The sequence below is a fragment of the Diadema antillarum genome, unplaced genomic scaffold (assembly GCF_040938485.1).
Source record: "Diadema antillarum isolate AM-2024a unplaced genomic scaffold, OU_Dant_1.0 scf00000014, whole genome shotgun sequence".
NCBI lineage: Eukaryota > Metazoa > Echinodermata > Echinoidea > Diadematoida > Diadematidae > Diadema > Diadema antillarum.
The window spans coordinates 2,443,097-2,464,687 of NW_027270903.1; the positions used below are offsets into that span (position 1 = coordinate 2,443,097).

Sequence of the window (21,591 nt, forward strand, 5' to 3'; positions counted from 1 at the left end):
CTTGATGCATTTCCTTTTGGCTTGCCATAAACGAGAGCCCGAAAACCATGCATCAGTTTTTACTGGACACATGGCTTTTCTTCAGAACCATGCATCCCGTAAAAACTGATGCATGATTGTTTTAGCCAATAGGCGTCTCGTACTGAGTGCGCGAACTCTTGCTTAGTGCGCGAACCTTTGTTACAAGTGCGTGTACTCTTACTACAAGTGCGCGATAACATGTTTACCACTGTGACTCCGCGTGCGGCCAGTACGAAATCAACACATAGCTCTCGACCAATGAGATCGCAGGATTCCCGCTACCCATTCTATAACGGACCCTAGACCCTAATCGCAAGGGACATTTTGCTCTATTGATGTGCGCTGTGCGCAAATAATATTGTGCGCTGTGCGCAGCGCACATATGCATGTTCAGAGTCTCCAGTTTGCTAAGGGGCAAGAGAATCTCCGATTTAAGGCATGGTTAGGGTTGGAGTCTTTGTAGCTTATAACCCGAAACCTAGCAGTGAAATATATGTGCATAACTTAAGCTCACGTTCAAGCAAAAAATTGAACACTTGTATTTTTGCACTAGTTCTGTGTTATACAAAAAACATGAAAATTTCCACAAAAAAAAAAACCACAACGCTTTACAGTATTTGAGTTTGGATTGGTCTGTTTGCTTGATGTGTGCATGCATAAAACAGCAGTCTGCTATGCAGTGGTGTAACTTCGCTCTCCAAAACGACTCAGCTCTAGTGTAGTAGTGTGTTCGTGTCAAGTGGCTGAGAACAATCATTGTGAATTGCTGATGTGTTGTTATGTATGCACACTGGATTGCATTTTGGATTATGAATTTGTACAGTAGGAATTGGCTTCCCCCTATCATACACTAGACATGTTGTGCTGATCGAGCTATGCGTTATTCATCCCCATTAATCATTAATGTGCTGGCCCAGCCTTCCTCACCCTTAGATTATGCCGTGAAGAGAGCCCATGAAGAAGACCTCTCTATATCCATATTTTGCGACAAGATTTGCAATCGTGGCTGTACATTGTACATACACACTGTAGTTGCAGTTACCATAGAAATGGCAGTACAGCTGGCTGACCGTTGCCCAGCTCACAGGTTGAAAGCTGCAGTAACTATGTGTTGCCATGGCTGTAAATATCTGAAGAGTGTTATCGTAAAATGAGCTAACTCCATTCTTGTTAAGTTGAGATATTTGTGATTAAAGGTACTTAAAAAACAAAGAAGATATGGGATATTTTTATTCATAACTTGTAGAATATTCCTTGTTATGTTTCAAGTGACATATTACAGGAAATGTTTTATTTTGCTCTATCAGATGATGGACTTGCTTTGAAATGTTTAAAAATGGTGCTTAGCCCATTTTGCAATAAAACCCTTCACATATGCACAAACTACACAGTGCTGGGTGGACATTTTGAGAGGTGGAAGACACGTACTGTAAAAGTGGAAATTTTTGCGGTGTTGTAATTTTCGCGCATTTTGCGCAACCAAAAACTAGCGCGAAAATAAAAGCACGCGAATATTTTGGCTTGCCATTATGTTCCTGTGCGTGATGTCTTGATTCCGCGGAATGAAAAACGCGCGAAACTCTTCTTACCGGGCCAAGCGTGAAAAATTAGTCGCGCGAAAATATCCACTTTTACAGTAGTCCAGTGAGTTGATCCAAGGGAGAACTTCCGCAGAATGTCAACTTGCATAAGTAAAGCAGAACTTCTAACTCTTCCAAGGCCTCTCTCTAACCTCACTGCTTGATCTCATACTTTAAAGGGATTATGTAGGTTTGGTTTAGATGGGACTTCAGGTTTCCAACTTTTTTGTGAGATAATGAGAGATTTTATGAACTCTGAAAGAGCATAATAATTCTAAGAGGCTCTAATTCAAAGTTCATGTGATAAAAATTGGATTTGAAATGGTCAAGATATCCAAAAGCGACAAGGTCCTATGATAAAGGGTGGGTCCCACCTTTTATTAGGATCATTTTGCTTTATTTTGTTTGTGGATATCTCAGCCCTTTCAAAATTGATTTTCATCAAGTAAACTTTTAATTCCTCTTGAATTGTGTGCTCTTTCATATTTCATAAGAGGTTTGTCATTATCTAACAACAACAGCAATAACAAAAAATTCTGAAAGCTGAAGCCCCAACTTAACTGAAATTACAGTGTGTCAAGAAGGTATGGTCTATACCTACATGAGTGGATTAAGGTCATGATGTTTGATTCAGTAAATATATCAAGAGATTTGCTATCTAGGGGGAAATAGAAAGTAAACATACGACCCTGTGTAGTATACAATCATGCTTCATTTGGAATGCCAAACCATTTCCATTCCTGTAGGAATGGGGAATTTGTGTGTCTGTACTGCTTATGCCAAAGCTAGCGTAACGAGTAGGATTAGTTTTAAGGAAAAAAATTGTAGTTATTGGTAGGCTTGTGTCTGTTATTGTATATTTTGTCCAATGTGATTGTGCAAGCTGATTGGGTCTACCATGGACTCGTGTTGATGATGTTTTGAATAAAAAAAAAAGGAAAATTGAAACTGCAATGTTGGCATTCACTTGTTGCCTTTAGTATGTGTGAGCATGTGTATTAACTGATGGTATAGTATTGGTTGAGGTGATGATTCAGCTTTTAACGTTTTGGAAGATACTTAGAAACCATTCTATGACATGTTGAAGAGACCTATTAAAAGTTACAATTTCATGAATATTGTTTTTTCAAATGGCTGAGATATCCCCCCCCCCCCAAAAAAAAAGTAAAATGAAGTGATCCTGCATGATAAAAGGGGGTCCCACTCTTTATAAGGATTGCTTTGTTTTGGATATCTCGGCAATTTCAAAACCAATTTTCATCTAATAAGCTTTGAATTCCTCTTTAGAATTATATGCTCTTTTATATTTCATAAGACGTTCTCATTATCTAAAAAAAGAAAAAGTTGGAAACCTTAAGCCCCATCTAAGCCAAAACTATACCACACCTTTAACCATCTGTGACCTTTGAATGCTGATTGGCAAAGGAAAGCCTCATAGCATTGTATTATACTGTCCAAAGTCCCTGGCACAGAAAGGGTTAAGATATACTGTAAAACATGATATATTCACGGCATGAATTTTTCGCGAATTGGAGCCGACAGCCTTTTTCGTGGCATGAAATTTTCGCGAAATGCCACTGGCGTTTAATGCGTATAGTATAAACAAGGACTTTCACGTGCATTTTAATTTCGCGAATCTTGGCGCTCGCGAAATTTGCAAAATTAAAATGCACGCGAAAATTCCTCGTTTTACAGAAGATACAGTAATCACACAATTGGACTACTGTTAACCTCACAGACTTGTACCTTAATGTCAGAAAGGTCAAAAATTACTTATCTTCAGAGCAAAATAAAAGTGAATATTTTTTCTTGTTTGTATATTCTCTCCTTGAAATATATTCAATATTTGGTTATCTCATTGGGAAATTCTGAGCCCCATCTAAAGTGAACAAAAGTGATTTCTAATTAAGAACATCAATTTAGTGCGTCGAATGAGTTGAAGCAAATTGGACATACTTGTACAAGGAGAGAGAAGTTTGTTCAAAGTTATATATATGTATATATATATATATATATATGTGTATAAATGTATATATATTATATGTGTGTGTGTATATATATATAACCAAAAAACGGTTTCATGCTGTCAATACCAACGGTTTATTTTAAATCACTTGACAAAGGGCAGGGAGCTTGAATATTTGTGTCGAAAATAAACTGTGGGTATTGACAGCATGATACCTTTCTTGGTTCTGTTTTTGATTATTATTGTACCAACACGGGGACTACAAATTACTCAACATACAGTGTAATTTATGGAGAGAGAGAGAAAAAAAAAATTATATATAATGGTGTGGATTAACTACTGGTTGATGGTTGGCCATATCACTATCATGTAACTAATGCAGTGAGGATGGAAATATTGCGGAGAGTTACATCAATGTCAAGTAACTAATACCATAAAATTTGACTGGTGGCTAATGTGGCTAGAATGAAATATGTACAAAAGGAGACCTCCGGATGATTTTCAGACTTACATGTGAACAACTATAATCAGTCATCCTGAGTACAGAGTTTCACAATTTATAGTATTTGGGATGAGGAATAAGAATGTTTTCAAAATTTATAACAAATTGCAATGAACAAGGATGATGACATGGCAGCCTCACCATAAGAATGCATGAGTTCGGGCTCAAGGAAGCAGAGCAAAAGAAGGCGGCATGCATAGATTTTACACCGGTGAACTTGTTATAAGCAAGCGGTATTGTAATGGAATTACACCGTTACATTTCTGAAATACATGTATGAGGCTCCTATGTCATCAACATTGTTCAATGTAATCTGTTTAAGATATTTCGGAGTATTGGTTTCTCTGCTCAAGGTCCACAATAAATTCCACAAATCTATACATGTAGTTGTCGATGTATGTACTACATGATGTGAAATTATGAAAATCATCTCGAGTGCCCCTTTAATGTAGACCAATACAACATATATTGCCTCATCTAACGTAATATTAAACTTGATGGTCCTTTTGGAGTTACATCTTCTCCCCTGGACAATATTTTCTTTTAGCACTGCAGGCTTTAACAAATTCTCGGGGGGGGGGGGGGGGGGGGGGGGGAGGGGGATATAATTCTTGTGGCAACATCAAGTACATGTATATTACACCTCTAAAAAGGTAATGCATGTATCTGAATACTATTTACATATCTTATGACCCCCCCCCCAAAAAAAAAAAAAAAAACACCCAATGATAAACATCAGCTTTCAACTCGTATTGTAGAATTCATATCATCAGAATCATGTACAAATACAAAAAATTATATAACACCTAGATAGATCCTTGTCATTTGATTGGTTGTTTGCTATTGATCATTTGGCCCATTTTGTTATTATGTCATCATTCATGCAATTGTGGCTCCATCTACTGTGCTATCTTGGATCCATACGATTTGCTCCATTGCACATTAGCCGAGGGCCCGGCACACTACGCATATAAAACGCTTGTGTTTGCAGTTTGTATGCGACAGCGCGCTAGCGTAAAGCGCTCAGTGAGCACTCTCTCGCTCGATCTCAGATCCCGCAGCTTCTCTCTTGTTTCTAAATTCATAAAACATCAAATGACAAGGATCTCTTTTAGGTGTTATATAAAACAAATAATAAATGTTTTTCATTCGTGCAATGGACAGAATATTTCACTCGGTGAAAGATGAAATTATTGATCCCTTCAACTCGGCTTCACCTCGGTGAATGGATCATTTCATCTTTCACCTCATGAAATATTCTGTCCATTGCACTGTAAACATTCATTATTTGTATACTATATATATATATATATATATATATCCCTGAAATGTGTCAAGGTATTCAAGAACTGAGGACCTCCTTTGTGAATGCGCTCAAACACACACACTCAATCACACACACTATCTGCCAACCATGTCACTCAACTAATAAATAATAACACACGAAGATCCATGTGTACAGATACATTATTTACCTTTTTTTTTTTATTCAAATCATGGCTGAATATGTTTTCACTCCCGTCAAGTCCATAATAAACAACAAAGCTTTATTTGTAACATTTACATTGTGTCCTTTCTAGTATGACCAGTAGTTTAATTACAAATATTCTAGTGCATGTCGAAATGAACGACATCTAAAACTTGTCAAAAACGGAAAGAGTATAAAATGTACTTAAGCATTTGTACGTGAACACTAGTCAAACGAATCTTTGTGGATCTGATCTGAAATGAAAAGTGTGAGAAAATGTCATAAGCACATGTTTTCTTGGTGTGGTAATTTTGCGCTAGGTGATACCAATGCAAAAATCAAAACATGCAAATACGTATTTACGCTTACTATGAAATTTGTTGTGAACATCCAATCTTACGTAAACTGTGTCGCAAGTCAGCAATGTGAATAAATGTAAACTTCATCTTTCTACACTGAGTGCCAAAAAAAAAAAAATCAACTGCATAAAAATGTCTCACACAGCTCTTTGTCATGACACTTTCATGTGAAGTCAATCGAAGACTTGGACTGTTTTATCCAAAAGTAATCTTGAGATTGGAAATGAAGGGGGTAGCGGGGTCAGAAGTCATACATATTACACAACTCATATATGGTGTAATACACGCAATGAAACAAATTGGGTAACACTTCATTCTGTTTCCGCAAATTCTCTGCAAAGAGGGGCAAATCATCATCAAAGACCTTCTGTCTCTAATGTTTTTGTTTTGAACTAACTGGAACCTGCACTCTGGAAATACATGTTTGCTTCTGTACAAGGCTATCACTACACTGATGAACAAAGAAATGAATAAAATGGTCAGCTGTTTCACCACATTTTATGGAAAAGCAATAAGATCACTGTCCCTTCTTGATAAATTAAATTTTCCTCCAAGAGCAAAACAACACAAAATATTTCAGCCTTTCCAAAATACAAAATAGCTTACTCCATAAATATACAAATTGCATTCATTTGAAATTCAAGGGCTAAGAACAAAACTACAACACCGAATGAAAAGGAACATTGTGGTTGAATAAGACAATCCACACTGCCACTGGTCTGATAGAGTAATGCACATTTTCAACTGCAGACGATGCTATGAAAAGTAGGGCATAGTCGTGCAAGTCGTTCACTGCAGTTATAGACAAAAAAAAAAATAATAATGTTGATACACTTCACCTTCCAAATCAATCATATGTTAAAACCTTGTCTCTGAGACAGAGGATGTTAGTCTACATTACAGACCAAATGACATTTTTACCAACTGCCATGGAAATTAAAACTACTGTGAACAGAGAGAGAAGAAGGGGAGTATTCATACTGCAGTGAAGGAAACAAAATAAACAGAGCAGGTGAAGTACCACATACACAAACCATGATAGATGTGTCACAATAATAATACTGTGATATTGTGGGAAACGGCAGTATTGGGTCTGGAATATGAGACCAAGCAACACTCGCATATCAGCAGCACATACAAGACAACTATTATGTGAGCAACAGAGCTGCATGCAAGCACACATTTACACATATAGATGCAAAGCTGCATGTACAAACGCAGGTGGGTTTTCTTCAATTACCAAGCTTACCATACACCACAGCATCTCTGATATAATGATTCACACATACAAACATACACCAAGGCTCGACAGAAATCCGTTTGTCTGGTAGCCCCTTTGGGCCACTAAGAACTATAAATCTGAAATTTTTGTGGCCCGAACAAGATATGTAGTGGTCTGAAATAAAAGCAAAAGCAACAATCCATTTTGAATCTTAGATGCTTGATTGTGCCACTAAATGAGAAATCTGGTTGCCCGACACCCATTTTAGTGGCCCCGGGCCACAACTAATGTTGAGCCCTGCATACACATACAGTCTCATAACACTTTTTTTTTTTTTTTTTTTTAAACCAGGAATGTGTCGAGACTCTGCATGACATTTTCAGTATCAAATTATATACAGATAATATGTAGGCTTGATAGTATGCCGACTACTGCCTTTACATGGTGTAAACTGGCTAAGAGTCAAGTGGTGGTTACAGGGTTGAAGAGTAGAGGAATATTAAACAAATGACATGTGTCTCCACCATTATCAGTCAGCAAGCACTTTCATTACACATTGCCAAAGCCCTGGCACAATAAAAGGATGGTACAGCTTCGGTTGAGATGGGGATATAGATCTTAACTTTTTTGCAAGACAGTTAGAAACCACTTACATGAAATATTAAAGAGCAAACAATTTTAAGAGGAATTAAAAGCTTGTTTGATTAAAGTCAGTTTTGAAATGGCCAAGATATCAACAACAACAAAAAAACCAACAAAGTAAAACAAGGTGGTCCTAATAAAAGGTGGGTCCCACCTTTATCAGGACCACCTTTGTTTTTGGATATCTCAGCCATTTCAAAACTGATTTTCAGCAAATAAGTTTTTAATTCCTCTTAGATTGTATACTCTTTAATATTTCGTATAAGTGGTTTCTAACTACCTTCCCAAAAGTTAGAACCTGAATCCCCATCTTACCAAAAACTGCATAATCCCCTTAATGTCATCACGTTAGATAGGCCAGCAGGGTAATAAAAAAAAGAAGAAAAGAAAACATTTTTCTTGTACAAAGCCAGATAAATTTTGCATGACCCTGGATGTGATATCTGCTGAAATCTCAAACTCAATCTTTGGTGTCGGTTGAAGGAATTATTACTTAAACACTCATGCTTCATGTTTCAGTCTCCCGCAAAGGCAATGGCATGCTATAAAATGCCGCTGCCACTTTGGGGAGATTGCTCATGCTACATGAAAGAAAACTAAGCAAAAATCTTTACTTTTTTCAAAGATTTGTTTCATAAAGTCAATAGCTGTAGGCACCAGTTCATCGATACACTTTTCCACTTAAATATGAGTACCAAATACTGGTAAATACTGCTTCACAAAACAAACTTGATACTTGGCGAATGTGTGTGCCAAAATAACCCAAAATGCAAAACATCATGGAAGTAAATGATTTTGTTTTTCTGTTTTTTAAGTGCTGATTATTCAACAGAAGATAACATTAAGAATACAGACTGACTGACAGGGAAAGTTTGTCATACGTTTTAACAGGTAAATTTCGCCTGGTACTGTAACACAAGGAATGTTCATGTGCATTTTCATTTCGCAAGAGCAAAGATTCGCGAAATTAAAATGAACGCGAAAGTTCCTGTCTACGCTATATGCATTAAATGTTAGAAGCAACTCGCGAAAATTTTATGTCGCGAAAAAGGCTGTTGGCTCCAATTTGAGAAAAATTTCATGCCACGGAAATATTGTATTTTGCAGTATATCATTCTGGACAGGTTCAGGAGTGAGTTCTTTAGAGGATATGACAGAGCATCATTACATACTAAATATTTTGGACAAATTACCGAGCATTTGTATGGGATTCTATTCCATGACAACATTGTGTCCATGAGGAGATTCATGTACAATCACGGGTCTCCTAGAAATTTAAATCACTATTTGCCACAGAAATGATTTCTAAATGGTGAAAATTAAAAAGAAAGCTTAAAAATTCACATATAATCTCATTGACATGGTATCAGTGGGTCAGCTCTATGGAAATCAGTTCACAATGTCATATGCCGACTTCATGCAATCGCAGGACTTGGGAGGATTAACAAAGCGAGTTTGTTTTTCGATTCAGGGATGATTTGTCCACTGTCTTCCTGCCCACACTAACAGAGTGAGAAGGAAAAAGATCACATTAACCATTCCCTCTGATATAACCTCCTTACAGTGTCCTATTTTTGAATAATGGATACATAAATACATACAATACACTGATGATACATTTAGACACAAAAACATGCACATAATAATAAGTGATACAAGAGAGAGTGTAAATAAAATCACATTCAGTTCATCAAATGAAGACATGTAGACACATCTTCATCATCATTGGGTTAATTCCTCCTTCCTGCAAACTCCCTTCCCACTAATAATGATGAGAATTTCCACCAACCCTGAATGAAATATTAATATATATCAGTGAATCTAAGTATACATTATCATGCAATCTGGACCATGCACAGAAGTGTACCTTATCATCACGCTCAACATAAAGCCCTGGTACATTGTAGGGGACAATAGCTATTTTGAGCCATATGGTTATATTCTTTTGACTGGTTGCATAAGACAATGTCATAATTTCTTTTGACCTTTAGTGTACGAGCAGAGCTCATATAATAAATGGCCACAGACCAGAAACTTGATATACTGTACATCAACATAGTTTAGAGTAAATGGAGTTGGTCCGATAATTTTTTTTTTTTCAAAAGTCACATGACTTATGGATAATTTACTGGATTTCATACCAGGGATATTGTGATTTGGCTGTTTATCATACTGCGCTTCATCTTCGACGACCAGTACTCATTAACTCATTAAAATTAACAAAGTCCACTTCCAGAGCATCCAGCACTCTGCTGTACAACAGGCCTCTTTTCCCTCGCTTCAACACAACTCCTAAGAGATGCAGGGCGAACCCGGTCTGAGGCAGGACACTCTTGTGAACATGCAATGATACAGTGCTGGCAATCCATCTCTAAACATGTCTAGCAGATTGCATATTACCAGAATTTTCCTTTCTTGGGTGATAAAGTTATAGGAGTCTGGGAAATCACAAATATTTAATACAGCAGAAGCAAGGATGTAGCATCTGTCTGCCTGTACGGGGTACCTACCAACATTTCGATTCTGTCTTGGCCCATGGAATTATACTGCTCATGTTTACCAGATTACATAATAGTACTATTCGAACCAGCACAGATCACATTGGCATCATATCATAGCCTGCAAAGACAACAACTTCGCTGAATAAATATGAACACATTTTGTTTGTCTCTTATCTGCTTCACACTGCGGGGTCGCAAAATGTTTTCAAGTCTAGCCTATCATACGACTCCATGATGCACAGATGTTTTCTTTCAAATCATTCGATTAATGGTATCATTTTGTACAGCACTTTGCAATAAATAGCAGGATGGATGATCGAGAAGAAATATTACGCACTTACATTGTACATTTGCAATTATTAGAGGTTGAGATTACGATACAGATACAGGGAATGTGGTTATAACAGCTGTAAGACGATATAAATACAGAGTATTGGGTAGTAATACATGACAATTTTTACACATACAATGAAAACATTACAGCCACTGTGACCAGACAGAAAAGAGTGAACAAGTAATATGGCAAACATACACCAAAGTGAAAGTGTTTCTTGCACACAGGTGTCTCACCTATGTATGCAAGTGTTGTGAATTGGCATAATGATCCTAAAAAAGCTCAAACATCTTTAACTGGAAAGGAAAAGGAAATTTCAGTGACTGCTAACAAGATTGTGACATTCTCGACTAGTTTGACGTAATCCAATACGACATAAGCAATCATTTGCTTGTTATCTTTAATCCATGCACATTGCAGTATGAGATATTATGTCTGCTCGATAAAAAGTCATTTCAGTTTCTTTTGTTTTGTAAGCTTTTTGTAAGCTTTCTTATTCCAGAATAGCTCTTGCATGGCTTCTTCAACTTTTATATAATTATGTAGACATGGCCACACTTTTCAATGGTTGGCAGGAGTAGCTTCATAAATCTACATTATAACGATGGTCACTTTACTATGTGTAACTGGTATCTTGCAACACACATCTCAAAAATGATGCGTAGATCAAAAATTTGTTGATACCCGACATTCGCTTGGCAAAGTATAAGTACATTTGGTATTCACAATTGGCTGGACTTTCCTCAGGAGTGTATGATTTTGTTTGCTTGCTTTTAATAATTTTGAACAAATGCAGCAAAGGATCTTGCAATACAGAGTGTACATCATGCAATGTATTTACAGATACAATATGTTGATGCATTATGAGCGATTCATACAATTTTAGAAAAAAAAAAATGTGTCTTCTTTAAATTTCACCATGCCTGTAAACACATGTGTATGTACGTATGTGTGTTGCACATGAATGTAAGTAATGCAAGCAGAGGAAACATAACGCATTGTTACAAAATGCCACTGTCACTGTATACACTGTTTAGGATGTTTAACCCTAAAAAGGCCGGGGGGGGGGGGTTGAATCAACCCCCCCTCGACGTTTTTCGCGACTACTCCGCCGCGCGAAATTTTTTGACCGCGCCGTTCGCTGACTTTTTACTTTCAAGTCTCGCGCATCAAGTCTTTGCGAAAATCGTGCATACCGTTACGACGCTGCATGACGTTTTATACATGCCTGTCAGACCGAAAATGGCTCAAAAACGTGATTTTGTGTATAAAGTCTATGCAAATGGAGTTTTCTCTTCTTATTCATAAAGATATGATTATTTTCACTTTTATAGGCTGAAACTAATCAATTTTAGCATAATCATGCTTGATATAGGTTCTGTCATAAATTTTGCGAAAAAAAAAATAAAACAGAAGGTCGAAAAAACAAGGAAATACATAAGAAATTCATAAAATAGAATACATAAGAAATTGATTTGGATACCAAATTTTTTTTTCAAGTACATTGTTAGGAATGCTGCACAGAATGTCTTCACCAAAAATTAGGATTCTAGGAGCTTTAATTTCTGATTTAGAGCAAAATGTATGATTTTATGCATATATTAGCATAATTAATTATTATGACAAAAATTTCCATTTCTTTTTGTATAGCTTGGTAGATTACGCCGCAGGTAATACACGTGCCAAATTTCATGGCGATTGCGCAATCGATGGCCGAGATCTCAGGGGGGGGGGGGGTTGAATCAACCCCTCCCCGGCCACAGAACACCCAAAAAAGCCCGGCCTGGTTAGGGTTAAATGAAAGAGACACCTTCCAGCAAAACACATCATGATGTCTTTCCACCGGTAATAGAGATTTAAGATAGTGCATCCAAAATATTGAAAGCAAAGCTGCGTGCAGATGAGGCATGGTGACATTTAAATGTGGTTCCCTATAGAGATGCCCAGAATTGGTGAGCTTGAGTTGGGGGTTCTCTTTGCAGACATCAAGCAAATGAGCACAACTTAAAAACAAAAGAACAAATTTTACTTTTACAATACAGGTTGCAGGATATGAGCTGACATGACGAGTTACCACTGACCATAACTGTTGACAGAATTTACTTCGGGAGTACACGTGAGTAGGAAAATTTTTGAGAGGACTGATACAAGAGTACTGCACAGCTCCACAGCTGCGATGAAACATAACGTGCAAGCTAGCTCACGCTGACATAAATTCCATAGGCCCAAATGTCATATCTTCATATCACATTAAACAGGACATGAAGATAAAATGTATCAACAAGTTTACCTTCATATTACTATGATGGCCATGCGAATTACATTTACAGACAGTTTGGCCAAAAAATCATGATGTCCTTCCCCCATAAACTCTCTTCTTGAAACAGTGTATAGAGCAGGCCTGTGTGCTGGAAGTATCTACGCCTGACATGTTGCTGACTATAGAGGGCTCTGTTTCCCACACCAGGGTACAACTAACACGAGCCCCCTCTGCTGTTCTCTCTTCCCAATGACGCATGGCTGGCTGAAGTCAGGAATGTGGTTGTGCAGAAGAGGTATGAGGAAACTGAACTGCCCTCAAATTAACAGATCATTTATAACCCTCCCCCCCCCCCCAACAAATGGAAAGACAATGAAAGAAAAAACAAAACACACAAACAAATCTCAGTAATGACCACCTTTGTTCTAGAACTGGAGCACAACATATTTATCAGACACAGTACTACAAAAGCCTCTCTCCCCAACTCGCCCCACTGGGCAACTTCTGTTCAATGCATGTGACGGGTAAGCGTCTCTGTGGCTAATCTGTACAAAACGCAGTGTTTGTTGAAACAGGCAAATTGGTTTGTCGGCCTTGTTGAACAAAAAGTACAGTATAACGGATGGTGATTATGACAAATTGTCCTTGTAACATACAAAACATCGAGGCCTACCATACACTGCTTGAATGTTCTGTCTGTACTGCTATTAGGAATGAGAGGATTAGAAAGTTACAGGTAATTCGCTATATATGCAACTTTCTATGCTTGGATAAACACTGGTTCCGAAGAACACAAAACCAGCATGTATTCCCTTCCGGATAATGAATCTGGCCTTCTTTAGGAACATTAAGTTTCAAAAGAATGATAGCATAGTGCATACACATACAAAAAGGACAAGAACTGGATATTAAAGTGTCACACGTAAACTATAAACATAATATCACATGTACACAAAGCAGTCTTTAATGAGGGTAAGAAAAGGTTGTTGATTTAGTCTCGAGAGACATATATACATTTTCAGAGTGGGTGATAATAATATCAAATCCTGTGGCTAATAAGATAGCAGAAATAGATTTCTTTAGGTGTGCAACTGTCAGGTCAACCATTTCCTGGTATCATTCAAACTACTGATCCAGCACACTGTTTTACGCAAACGTTTTACGCAACAGGCCCCTGATGTCTTCTGCTGGCTCTGTCCCACATGCAATGCCAATATCATATCTTATCCCCAAGGATGATGATCCTATTCAGATTCTTCTTCTATTTCAAATATGGGTTTAACTGCGTACGCTTCTATTAGCTGGAAAACAATGCATATCAACGCCTGCATTAACCCTAACAGTGCCTTGCTCGACAATTGATACACATGCCGGAGTACTTCCTTTGCCTATTGGTACAGATGTCTGGAAATGAACTGTCAATAAATAGAGATTACCTAATCACCTTAATCCCTTTTCTGTCACTTCATAAGGCCTTCCTCCTCAACAGAGGCACATTGCTATACCTCTGTGGGCTTACAAACTAGGTCAACTAACTACAACTACATCAACTTTGGGCGGATGAGTAAATGCTGATGAAAAAGGCTGGCACACACTATAAAGCTAAGTACCTGGAACACAGGGTTAAGAGGCAGAGAGTTTTCCACTCGCGTATTTGAATTTTGATTTTTTTTTTTCTTTTACGCTGATACAGTACATGATGACATCGTGTAAGCCGAGGTGAAAAAAAGGACCATGTTACAAAAAGGCAGCATGCATTTCTTCCGATACCCTCAAACCATGTTGTGTCATATAATTTCGCTTCTGTTGAAGCTACCCAATTGTACATTATGCTCACATTTGGAAAGCTGTGTCAGTACGCTTACTTTTAATGGATATTACGCCCCTGGTCAAACTTTACATCCCTAGAAGTTCACTGTCATTCAGCAAAGGACAGCATTTTGGAAACAGAGTGGGATATTCCACAACCAATTGCGAAATTTAGTCTTTAGCCAGCGGTTCTTTGAAATGAAATACTACCACTATATACTGATATTTGAAGTACACATCCTTGTAAATTCACCTACCAGTCGGTCTACTTCTTACATCTACTCAATATTTGAACACCTGTACTCGAGATGACACATTTTTACTCATCTGCAGACTATCTACATTTATGACTTTCTGACTTTCTAACTACTGGCCTCTGAAGACAAAGTCTAATTTGCAAATCACTTTTCACCCACAAAATCTAAGTCTACAAAATGACAGTAATCAAGAAACGTTTTGCCTGAATCTAAAATGTCACTATATTTCACTCAAACTGCTGGTTACGACTGTTTCCCACGTATATGTGCAAAGATCCCTTATTTACAACAAGTATTACAAAGTTCATTACAAATGTCATTCTGCATCATCCATGTCATATGATTCGCCACTCCATTTCTGAAGAAGAAAATGATTCTTCTGTTTTCAATATTACCATTTCACCAATGCACAAAAGCGTCTCTTTTTTTCTTCATTTTTTAAAATGTTGGTATTATCTTGATTTAGAATCATGCTTATGGTATTACAAAGCTAATGTGACCAAATGTGAAAGTGCTTTTATACAGCCTGAGAATCCAAAGTTGGCAAACTATAGATCAGTGGTTTTAGGCATCAGTCATGCTAAGTATATGTAAGTTGTGATACTTTTTATAGAACCCAAATAGCGTATGAAATCTCTGAATGTGCAAAAAATAAAAAAAAAGGAGAAAAAAAGAAAAGAAAATGGAGTGAGCTGTTGCACGACGTAAACTCTGTGGTTGACAATTGAAAAAATAGAACCATTAATTGGATCACATAACACACCTTTCCCCCAAATTTGTGTTTGGCAAAGTAAAGGAAGAAAAACAATGCAACCTCCAATGTATTTTCCTAAAGGTGCAATGCTGATCTGTTCTAGGTGACTATGAATACCTTGAATATTTTCTAGAATATTCTCTTTTTCTCTTGAAAAGGTCTGTAGTTACAGAGTATGTATCTCACTTCTCCTGCCCCCCCCCCCCAAAAAAAAAGAATGGCTACCATCACACATGGGTTTTCACATAATGTGATGCATACCTTGATACAAAATACATGTACTTACAATCACAAAAACATACATGATAGGTTTATTTAGTCAACTACCACTTAGAACACGACATAGTCATAGAGAGAGAGAGAGAGAGAAAGAAAGAGAGAGAGAGAGAGAGAGAGAGAGAGAGAGAAGGAGACAGTGAGAATATACGGAGTTCTAATACCTGTATAACAAGAATATATATCTTGGCATTAAAACTTGGCAAGTAATCTTATATGTGTCTCCCTCGACACCTGCTTTCCTCCTGCCTGTGCCTATTGAAAAAAAAAATAACATTGGCAAACGTAACAAAATTCTACCACATTCCTATGACAATGAAACAATCCCTTTACTCTTCACTCTTCCTAGGAATCTGCCCAATGAACATCTCCTTTACATTCACTGACACAAAGCCCTCCTTCCTCAAATGTGCCCCCTAAATCTGAATTCAATACCAACCTCAACTTCCAACATTCAATGTGAATCAGGCAATTTTCTCAGCTAGCAGCTTTTAACAAATTAATGCTATCGTGTACCGTACATAGGAAAAAAAAAAAAAAGTTGAATTATTCACATCGGCATGTACTTGGTACGGTGCGCATTCCATGGATTGGAATGTTAACATCTCTGTGGATATCTGAAAAGACTCGGGAACCACTGAAGTGGCCGTCATGGTCTTTGATACACACAGCAATCTTACAATACAAGCGAGGCATCATGCCCATGCCCTAAATATATGTGCTGGCAGACAAGTTTGTTGATGATTTTGCACCCGGCAAAGAAGGAGAGCAGCACCACCATCCTATGTTGCCAACGTTGCTGCAACTGTTGCTACAACTGTTGCTTTGATCCGAGTCTTCAAAGTTTTCCAGCTTCTGGCTACCTTGCTTCCCCACAAACTTAGGGGACATGACTGACTTGTATTATGCTCTGAAAACTAAACAGGAAAATGGACAAAATATTGACTTCCGAAACACAGAGCCTCAAAATGTGCCTTTAATGTGACACAACCTTACTGAAGGATTTTACTGGAAGTGAAAAAGGTTTGAGATCTTTATACAATCTCTTGAAATTCATTACATCATATACATATATTCTTAGAAGAAATTTATACAATTCTTTGAAATGCTTTCAATCTGTACAATTACTTCAAATCATGTGGACAGCATCAACAGCATAATGAATATGGTGCTTTTTCATCAATTTTTTTTTTATGTTTCTTTTAAAAAACAAGACCCATAGTTTATTGCTTGTGCAGACTTCAGTTGATGTATGTCGGCATCAAATTTACAAGGAAGTGCACACTTTACCTACATCCATGACAGTATCAGCCATTTCCTTTAAGAATTTTTTTTATCCCCCCCATAAGGTGTCAATGTCAGAACTATCGGCTCTTAAATGTCTTGTTTCTGACATACAAGACCACAAAGTTGTGAATTGGAGTTACCGACTTCTCAATATCTGGGTCTCCGTTGCAACATCACAAATCGATTAATCCCGTGAAAGGAGTGGGTCTGTCCCGGGGGACTGAGGGAAATGCTCACTGTGCTTCTGGAGTGGAAGATATTGTACCCATTTCCCTTCCTCCCCGAAACGACGACAATTTTGGCATGCTAGAAGCCTGGAGAGCTCTGAACAGCACATACATTGGCAGGGCAGAGACTATTTTCTTCAGCACCTACACGACTACACACACGGCAACATCTCATCAAAGCATATCATATTCATTGCTCTCTCACTGATTTACACATATATGTATATACAAAAAAAAAATCCAACAACAATCACTGAACGCTGTCCATTATCTACAGCTGCACGGATCTGTGACGCTGATCCTTATCTATGCCGTGCTACGCTTCCCCCTCCCTCCCTTTCCCTTAAGTATTGAAAGCTTCGTTGCTGGAACTCCCTTCTCTGCGGACAGAGGATGCTTCCCCGCCCCACACATCGCCCTCTTCTCACGCCGCTCCTCCTGGTTGGCAGTTGCACGCAACAGATGGCTAGGGCTGAAGTTGACGTCCACGCTCGTCGCCGCGTTGCACGGACAGCAGACCACAGCATGTCAACCTGGACGGATAGCTCCTGCAGCGAGGGGTGAATATCATCATCCTTGTTTTTTTTTCCCCCGCCATATTCTTCTCTCATCTCTGTCCCTCAACCCAGGCTGGCTCAAAGCAGCAGGTGCCGCGAACACACGATGGGTTGACCATCTTCCCACGTGCACGCTTCCAAATATGCACGCTATATTTCATACCATGACACTTTGCAAACACGCATTGCTTTCCACAGTGTTGTTCACTTAGATTCGCTGTGTCATCGTGGTGCTGGCACAACTGAATTTGTTAAAAAGTTACAATTCAACACACAAAATGAGAAAGATACCATCGGCGATAGAATTCTGAACGGGACCTATCTACTGTGAATCACTTGCGTCAATGCACCAAGGGGTAGAAAATTCCGGCAAAGTGGAAGTAGAGCTTCCACAGGGGATGTCTCGAAAAGAGTCGGTTGTTGGCTATGTGATAGCGCAATAGGAATGGAGTCCGCAACGTGTCGCTGACACTGTACGGCCTAGGTGTCCACTGGGGATGGTGGAAGTGGATGTTGTAGATGTGCGACCAGCGGGCGAAGACGGCCTTCTCCGTGATGAAGAGGTGGCCGCTGGACAGCCGGACTTCGCTGGTGTGGTAGTAGGAGCACTCCGGCTTGGAGAGTGGGTCGTAGTAGTGGTAAGGCACCTTTTCTAATGGGTGATCCCTGAAGGAGATGGTGGTGAAATGGGGTAAGAGAAAGAAAAGATTAAAAGCTACGATTAATTCCACACTGTTTGGAAACAAAAATACATTCGATAGTCTGGACTAGTGGTCTGAAATCATCTCCCAAATGCTTTGCAGCATTAGGGTTATCAATGAGAAGATTAAAGAAACATTTGCTCTTTCCAGAGCTCGTACTGAATACACCACATGCTATCAAACCAGTCACTTTTATGTGCATGAAACTTCTGTAAATTCTTTCGAGGAGCCAAGATTCGCAAAAGTAAAATGTGTGCCAAAGTTTTTGTCTATACAGCAAACTGAATGCAAGCGGCAATTCGTGAAAGTTTCATGCCACGAAAACAGCTATCTGCGTTAATTTGCAAACGCTTCATGCCACAAATGTTCTGGCTTTACGGTATCTATCATCATGCTTCCATTTTCATAAATTTCACAGGTAATTTGATATTCAGTTGATCTTTTAAGAACGGGTATTGAATAAACCACATACATGCATTATATGTCAACATGTTTTGTTAGTTTCATATTCCAAAGAAGTCAACTGATACGTATTAATAGAAATTAAGACCGTGCCAAAATAAATTGTGCCTTCCATTAAACACAAATGCCAAGCACCTGAAAAACAACTCCAAAGCAGGAAATCACTAACTGTTGCTTCTTGAAAAGCAATTTAACATTTATTCTCTGTCTTACATGCGTATGCTGTGTGGTTTTAATTTCCGTATTCTGCCACTGGTGAAATTGTCTCCCATGTCTTGGTTTGGGAAATATCACGATCATTCAATAAATGGAGTACACAATATTCCATGACAAGTTGTATGTCATTAGCTGAGAACCAGCGGAGTATTCAATATTGTTAAAAACCTTAAAGTTTTCAATTAATTCCACCAAAATCAAAATTGGGATTCCCCCCCACTCCATAATATGCAGAACAAAGTATGTCTCTTCATGGACAATACAAACATCGTGACCAGGCATGCATTAACAGTCAATCTTGATTACGAATGTTCTTTATGCTTGATTTTACACTCATGGGAAAGTATTGGTAAGGTGGATTCCTTATACTCCGTTTTTCCAATGCTTGTGGCCACATAAATTCATAAATATGTGGGGGTGCATACACCACAGCTGCTATCAGCCTTCATATCTCATTTCACACGTGTGCAGTAAAAGAAGTCCTCACGAGCACTCTTGCCATTTGGGAGACGTCCCAAGAATGTCAAAAACTGAAAGACCAGACGCCGTGATTGCAGAGTAAATTATAGAGGGACCATCATAATGTCAACAAATATTCCCTTATCAGTACCACCCACACAGTCCCCTTCTATTAGGATATGATGAAGACAGGGTAAATATGGCTAGAGCAGTTGGCAAAGGTAGATGCAGAGAAAAAGAGACAGAGAAATTTAATAAATACTTTATATGATTTATAAGAGTGTGTGTATCGTATATATGGCTACATATATATCTTTCATGTACATATATGTACAGGACTTGACACTTTAACATTTCTCTCAGGTGGGCCGTTTGGGTCACTGAAATCTTTGAATTTGAAATTATGGTGCCTCCCCCTCCCCCCCCCCCCCAAAAAAAAAGAATTATGTAGTGGTCCAAAATAAAAGGAAATACAAAATCTAATATGGACTTTTCAGTTGCCAAACGGGCCACAAAAAAATAACCTCTTTACAAATTTGGTAGCCCGACATGAATTTTTAGTGGCCGCGGTCCATCAGGCCACTGCTAATGATGAGCCCTGATAGATTTGTTGAGAGAGAGAGAGAGTAAGACTGCAAGAAATATGATATTCTTAAGTAGGAAACTTGACGGCTCATTGCTACTCGAAATTACCCAAGTAATCCACAATCCACAATGGCAGGTTGATGCAGTAGGGTGCACAGTACAATGTACAACTACGGTGTTGGCTTAATATTGAGATGACCTTAAATATCTATGACGGCACTTGTGGCCTACATGAATAATGAGCATACGGTATTAGGCTGAATCACAATACAGCCTTGCATTTTTATGTTCATGCATAGAATATCAAAGTAATCCACGCTTTCCTCTCAGTGCCAGTCTAGCCTGACAATGTGTTTACTGTCTTAAAGCATACATGGGATCTAAACGTCGGCCATCGAGCAAATACCAAAGTCCAGAACGGATATCTTTCGCTCATGCATAAATAAGTAACATGATTTTCAAATAAAGCAACAACAAAAATATGCAAAGGCCGACCCAACCCATGGCTGGTACACAACCTCTATTATATGCATATGATTCATACATCCCGCTATAGCTTTAACATAGCCTGAATGCATGAATACATTTACTCTGTACTGCACTATCATGCCATAACACAGTGATAATCATTTTCCAACTATTCTCTCATAGAAATATTATATTTGAACTGTGATATGTCATTTCATTTCATTTATTGTCACCTTGCTATGCAAGCAATCATAATGCAATAAAGTGACAATTTGCTAAATTTTCCAAGCAGTTTTCTGAAAACTACACTTGTGCTCTATCATTGTGCAATTCAAAATTCACCAGGAAGGAGAGATTATTGTGTGTGAAATGTAAGTGGAAGGGAAAGCAAAGTTTTACTAAACTTTGTACTTTTTTTATAGGCAAATGCCCGCATTATTACCATGGTACACACAACTTCAAATATGTACAATATCATTAAGGTTTTGACCCAAGGGGTCATATAAAGCAGTACCTGCAATACTGCATCATTCCTACTGTGACACTTTGTTCTCATACCATTCTCTTCTTCCATAACTTGCTGAACACTGATTTTAATAGACGCTGCAAGGAGGTACTGTAAGCGCCGAATATTTTGCAAGGTTTTTATTTTCGCGAATTTCGTGAGTCAGGTGCTAT

The 21,591-nt window shown here is 38.2% G+C and overlaps 1 protein-coding gene across 1 annotated transcript in view; it reads right to left on the bottom strand.

Annotated features, from left to right (window-relative positions):
- Positions 1–16,047: 16,047 nt before the first annotated feature.
- The window catches only part of LOC139723317 (alpha-N-acetylgalactosaminide alpha-2,6-sialyltransferase 5-like), a 77,821-nt gene continuing 72,277 nt past the window's right edge, over positions 16,048–21,591 (bottom strand). Inside the window, exon 6 of the mRNA XM_071634580.1 lies at positions 16,048–18,688. Within this exon, the coding sequence (XP_071490681.1) occupies positions 18,364–18,688 (325 nt within the window). The 3' untranslated portion in view covers positions 16,048–18,363. The remainder of the gene's footprint in view (positions 18,689–21,591) is intronic.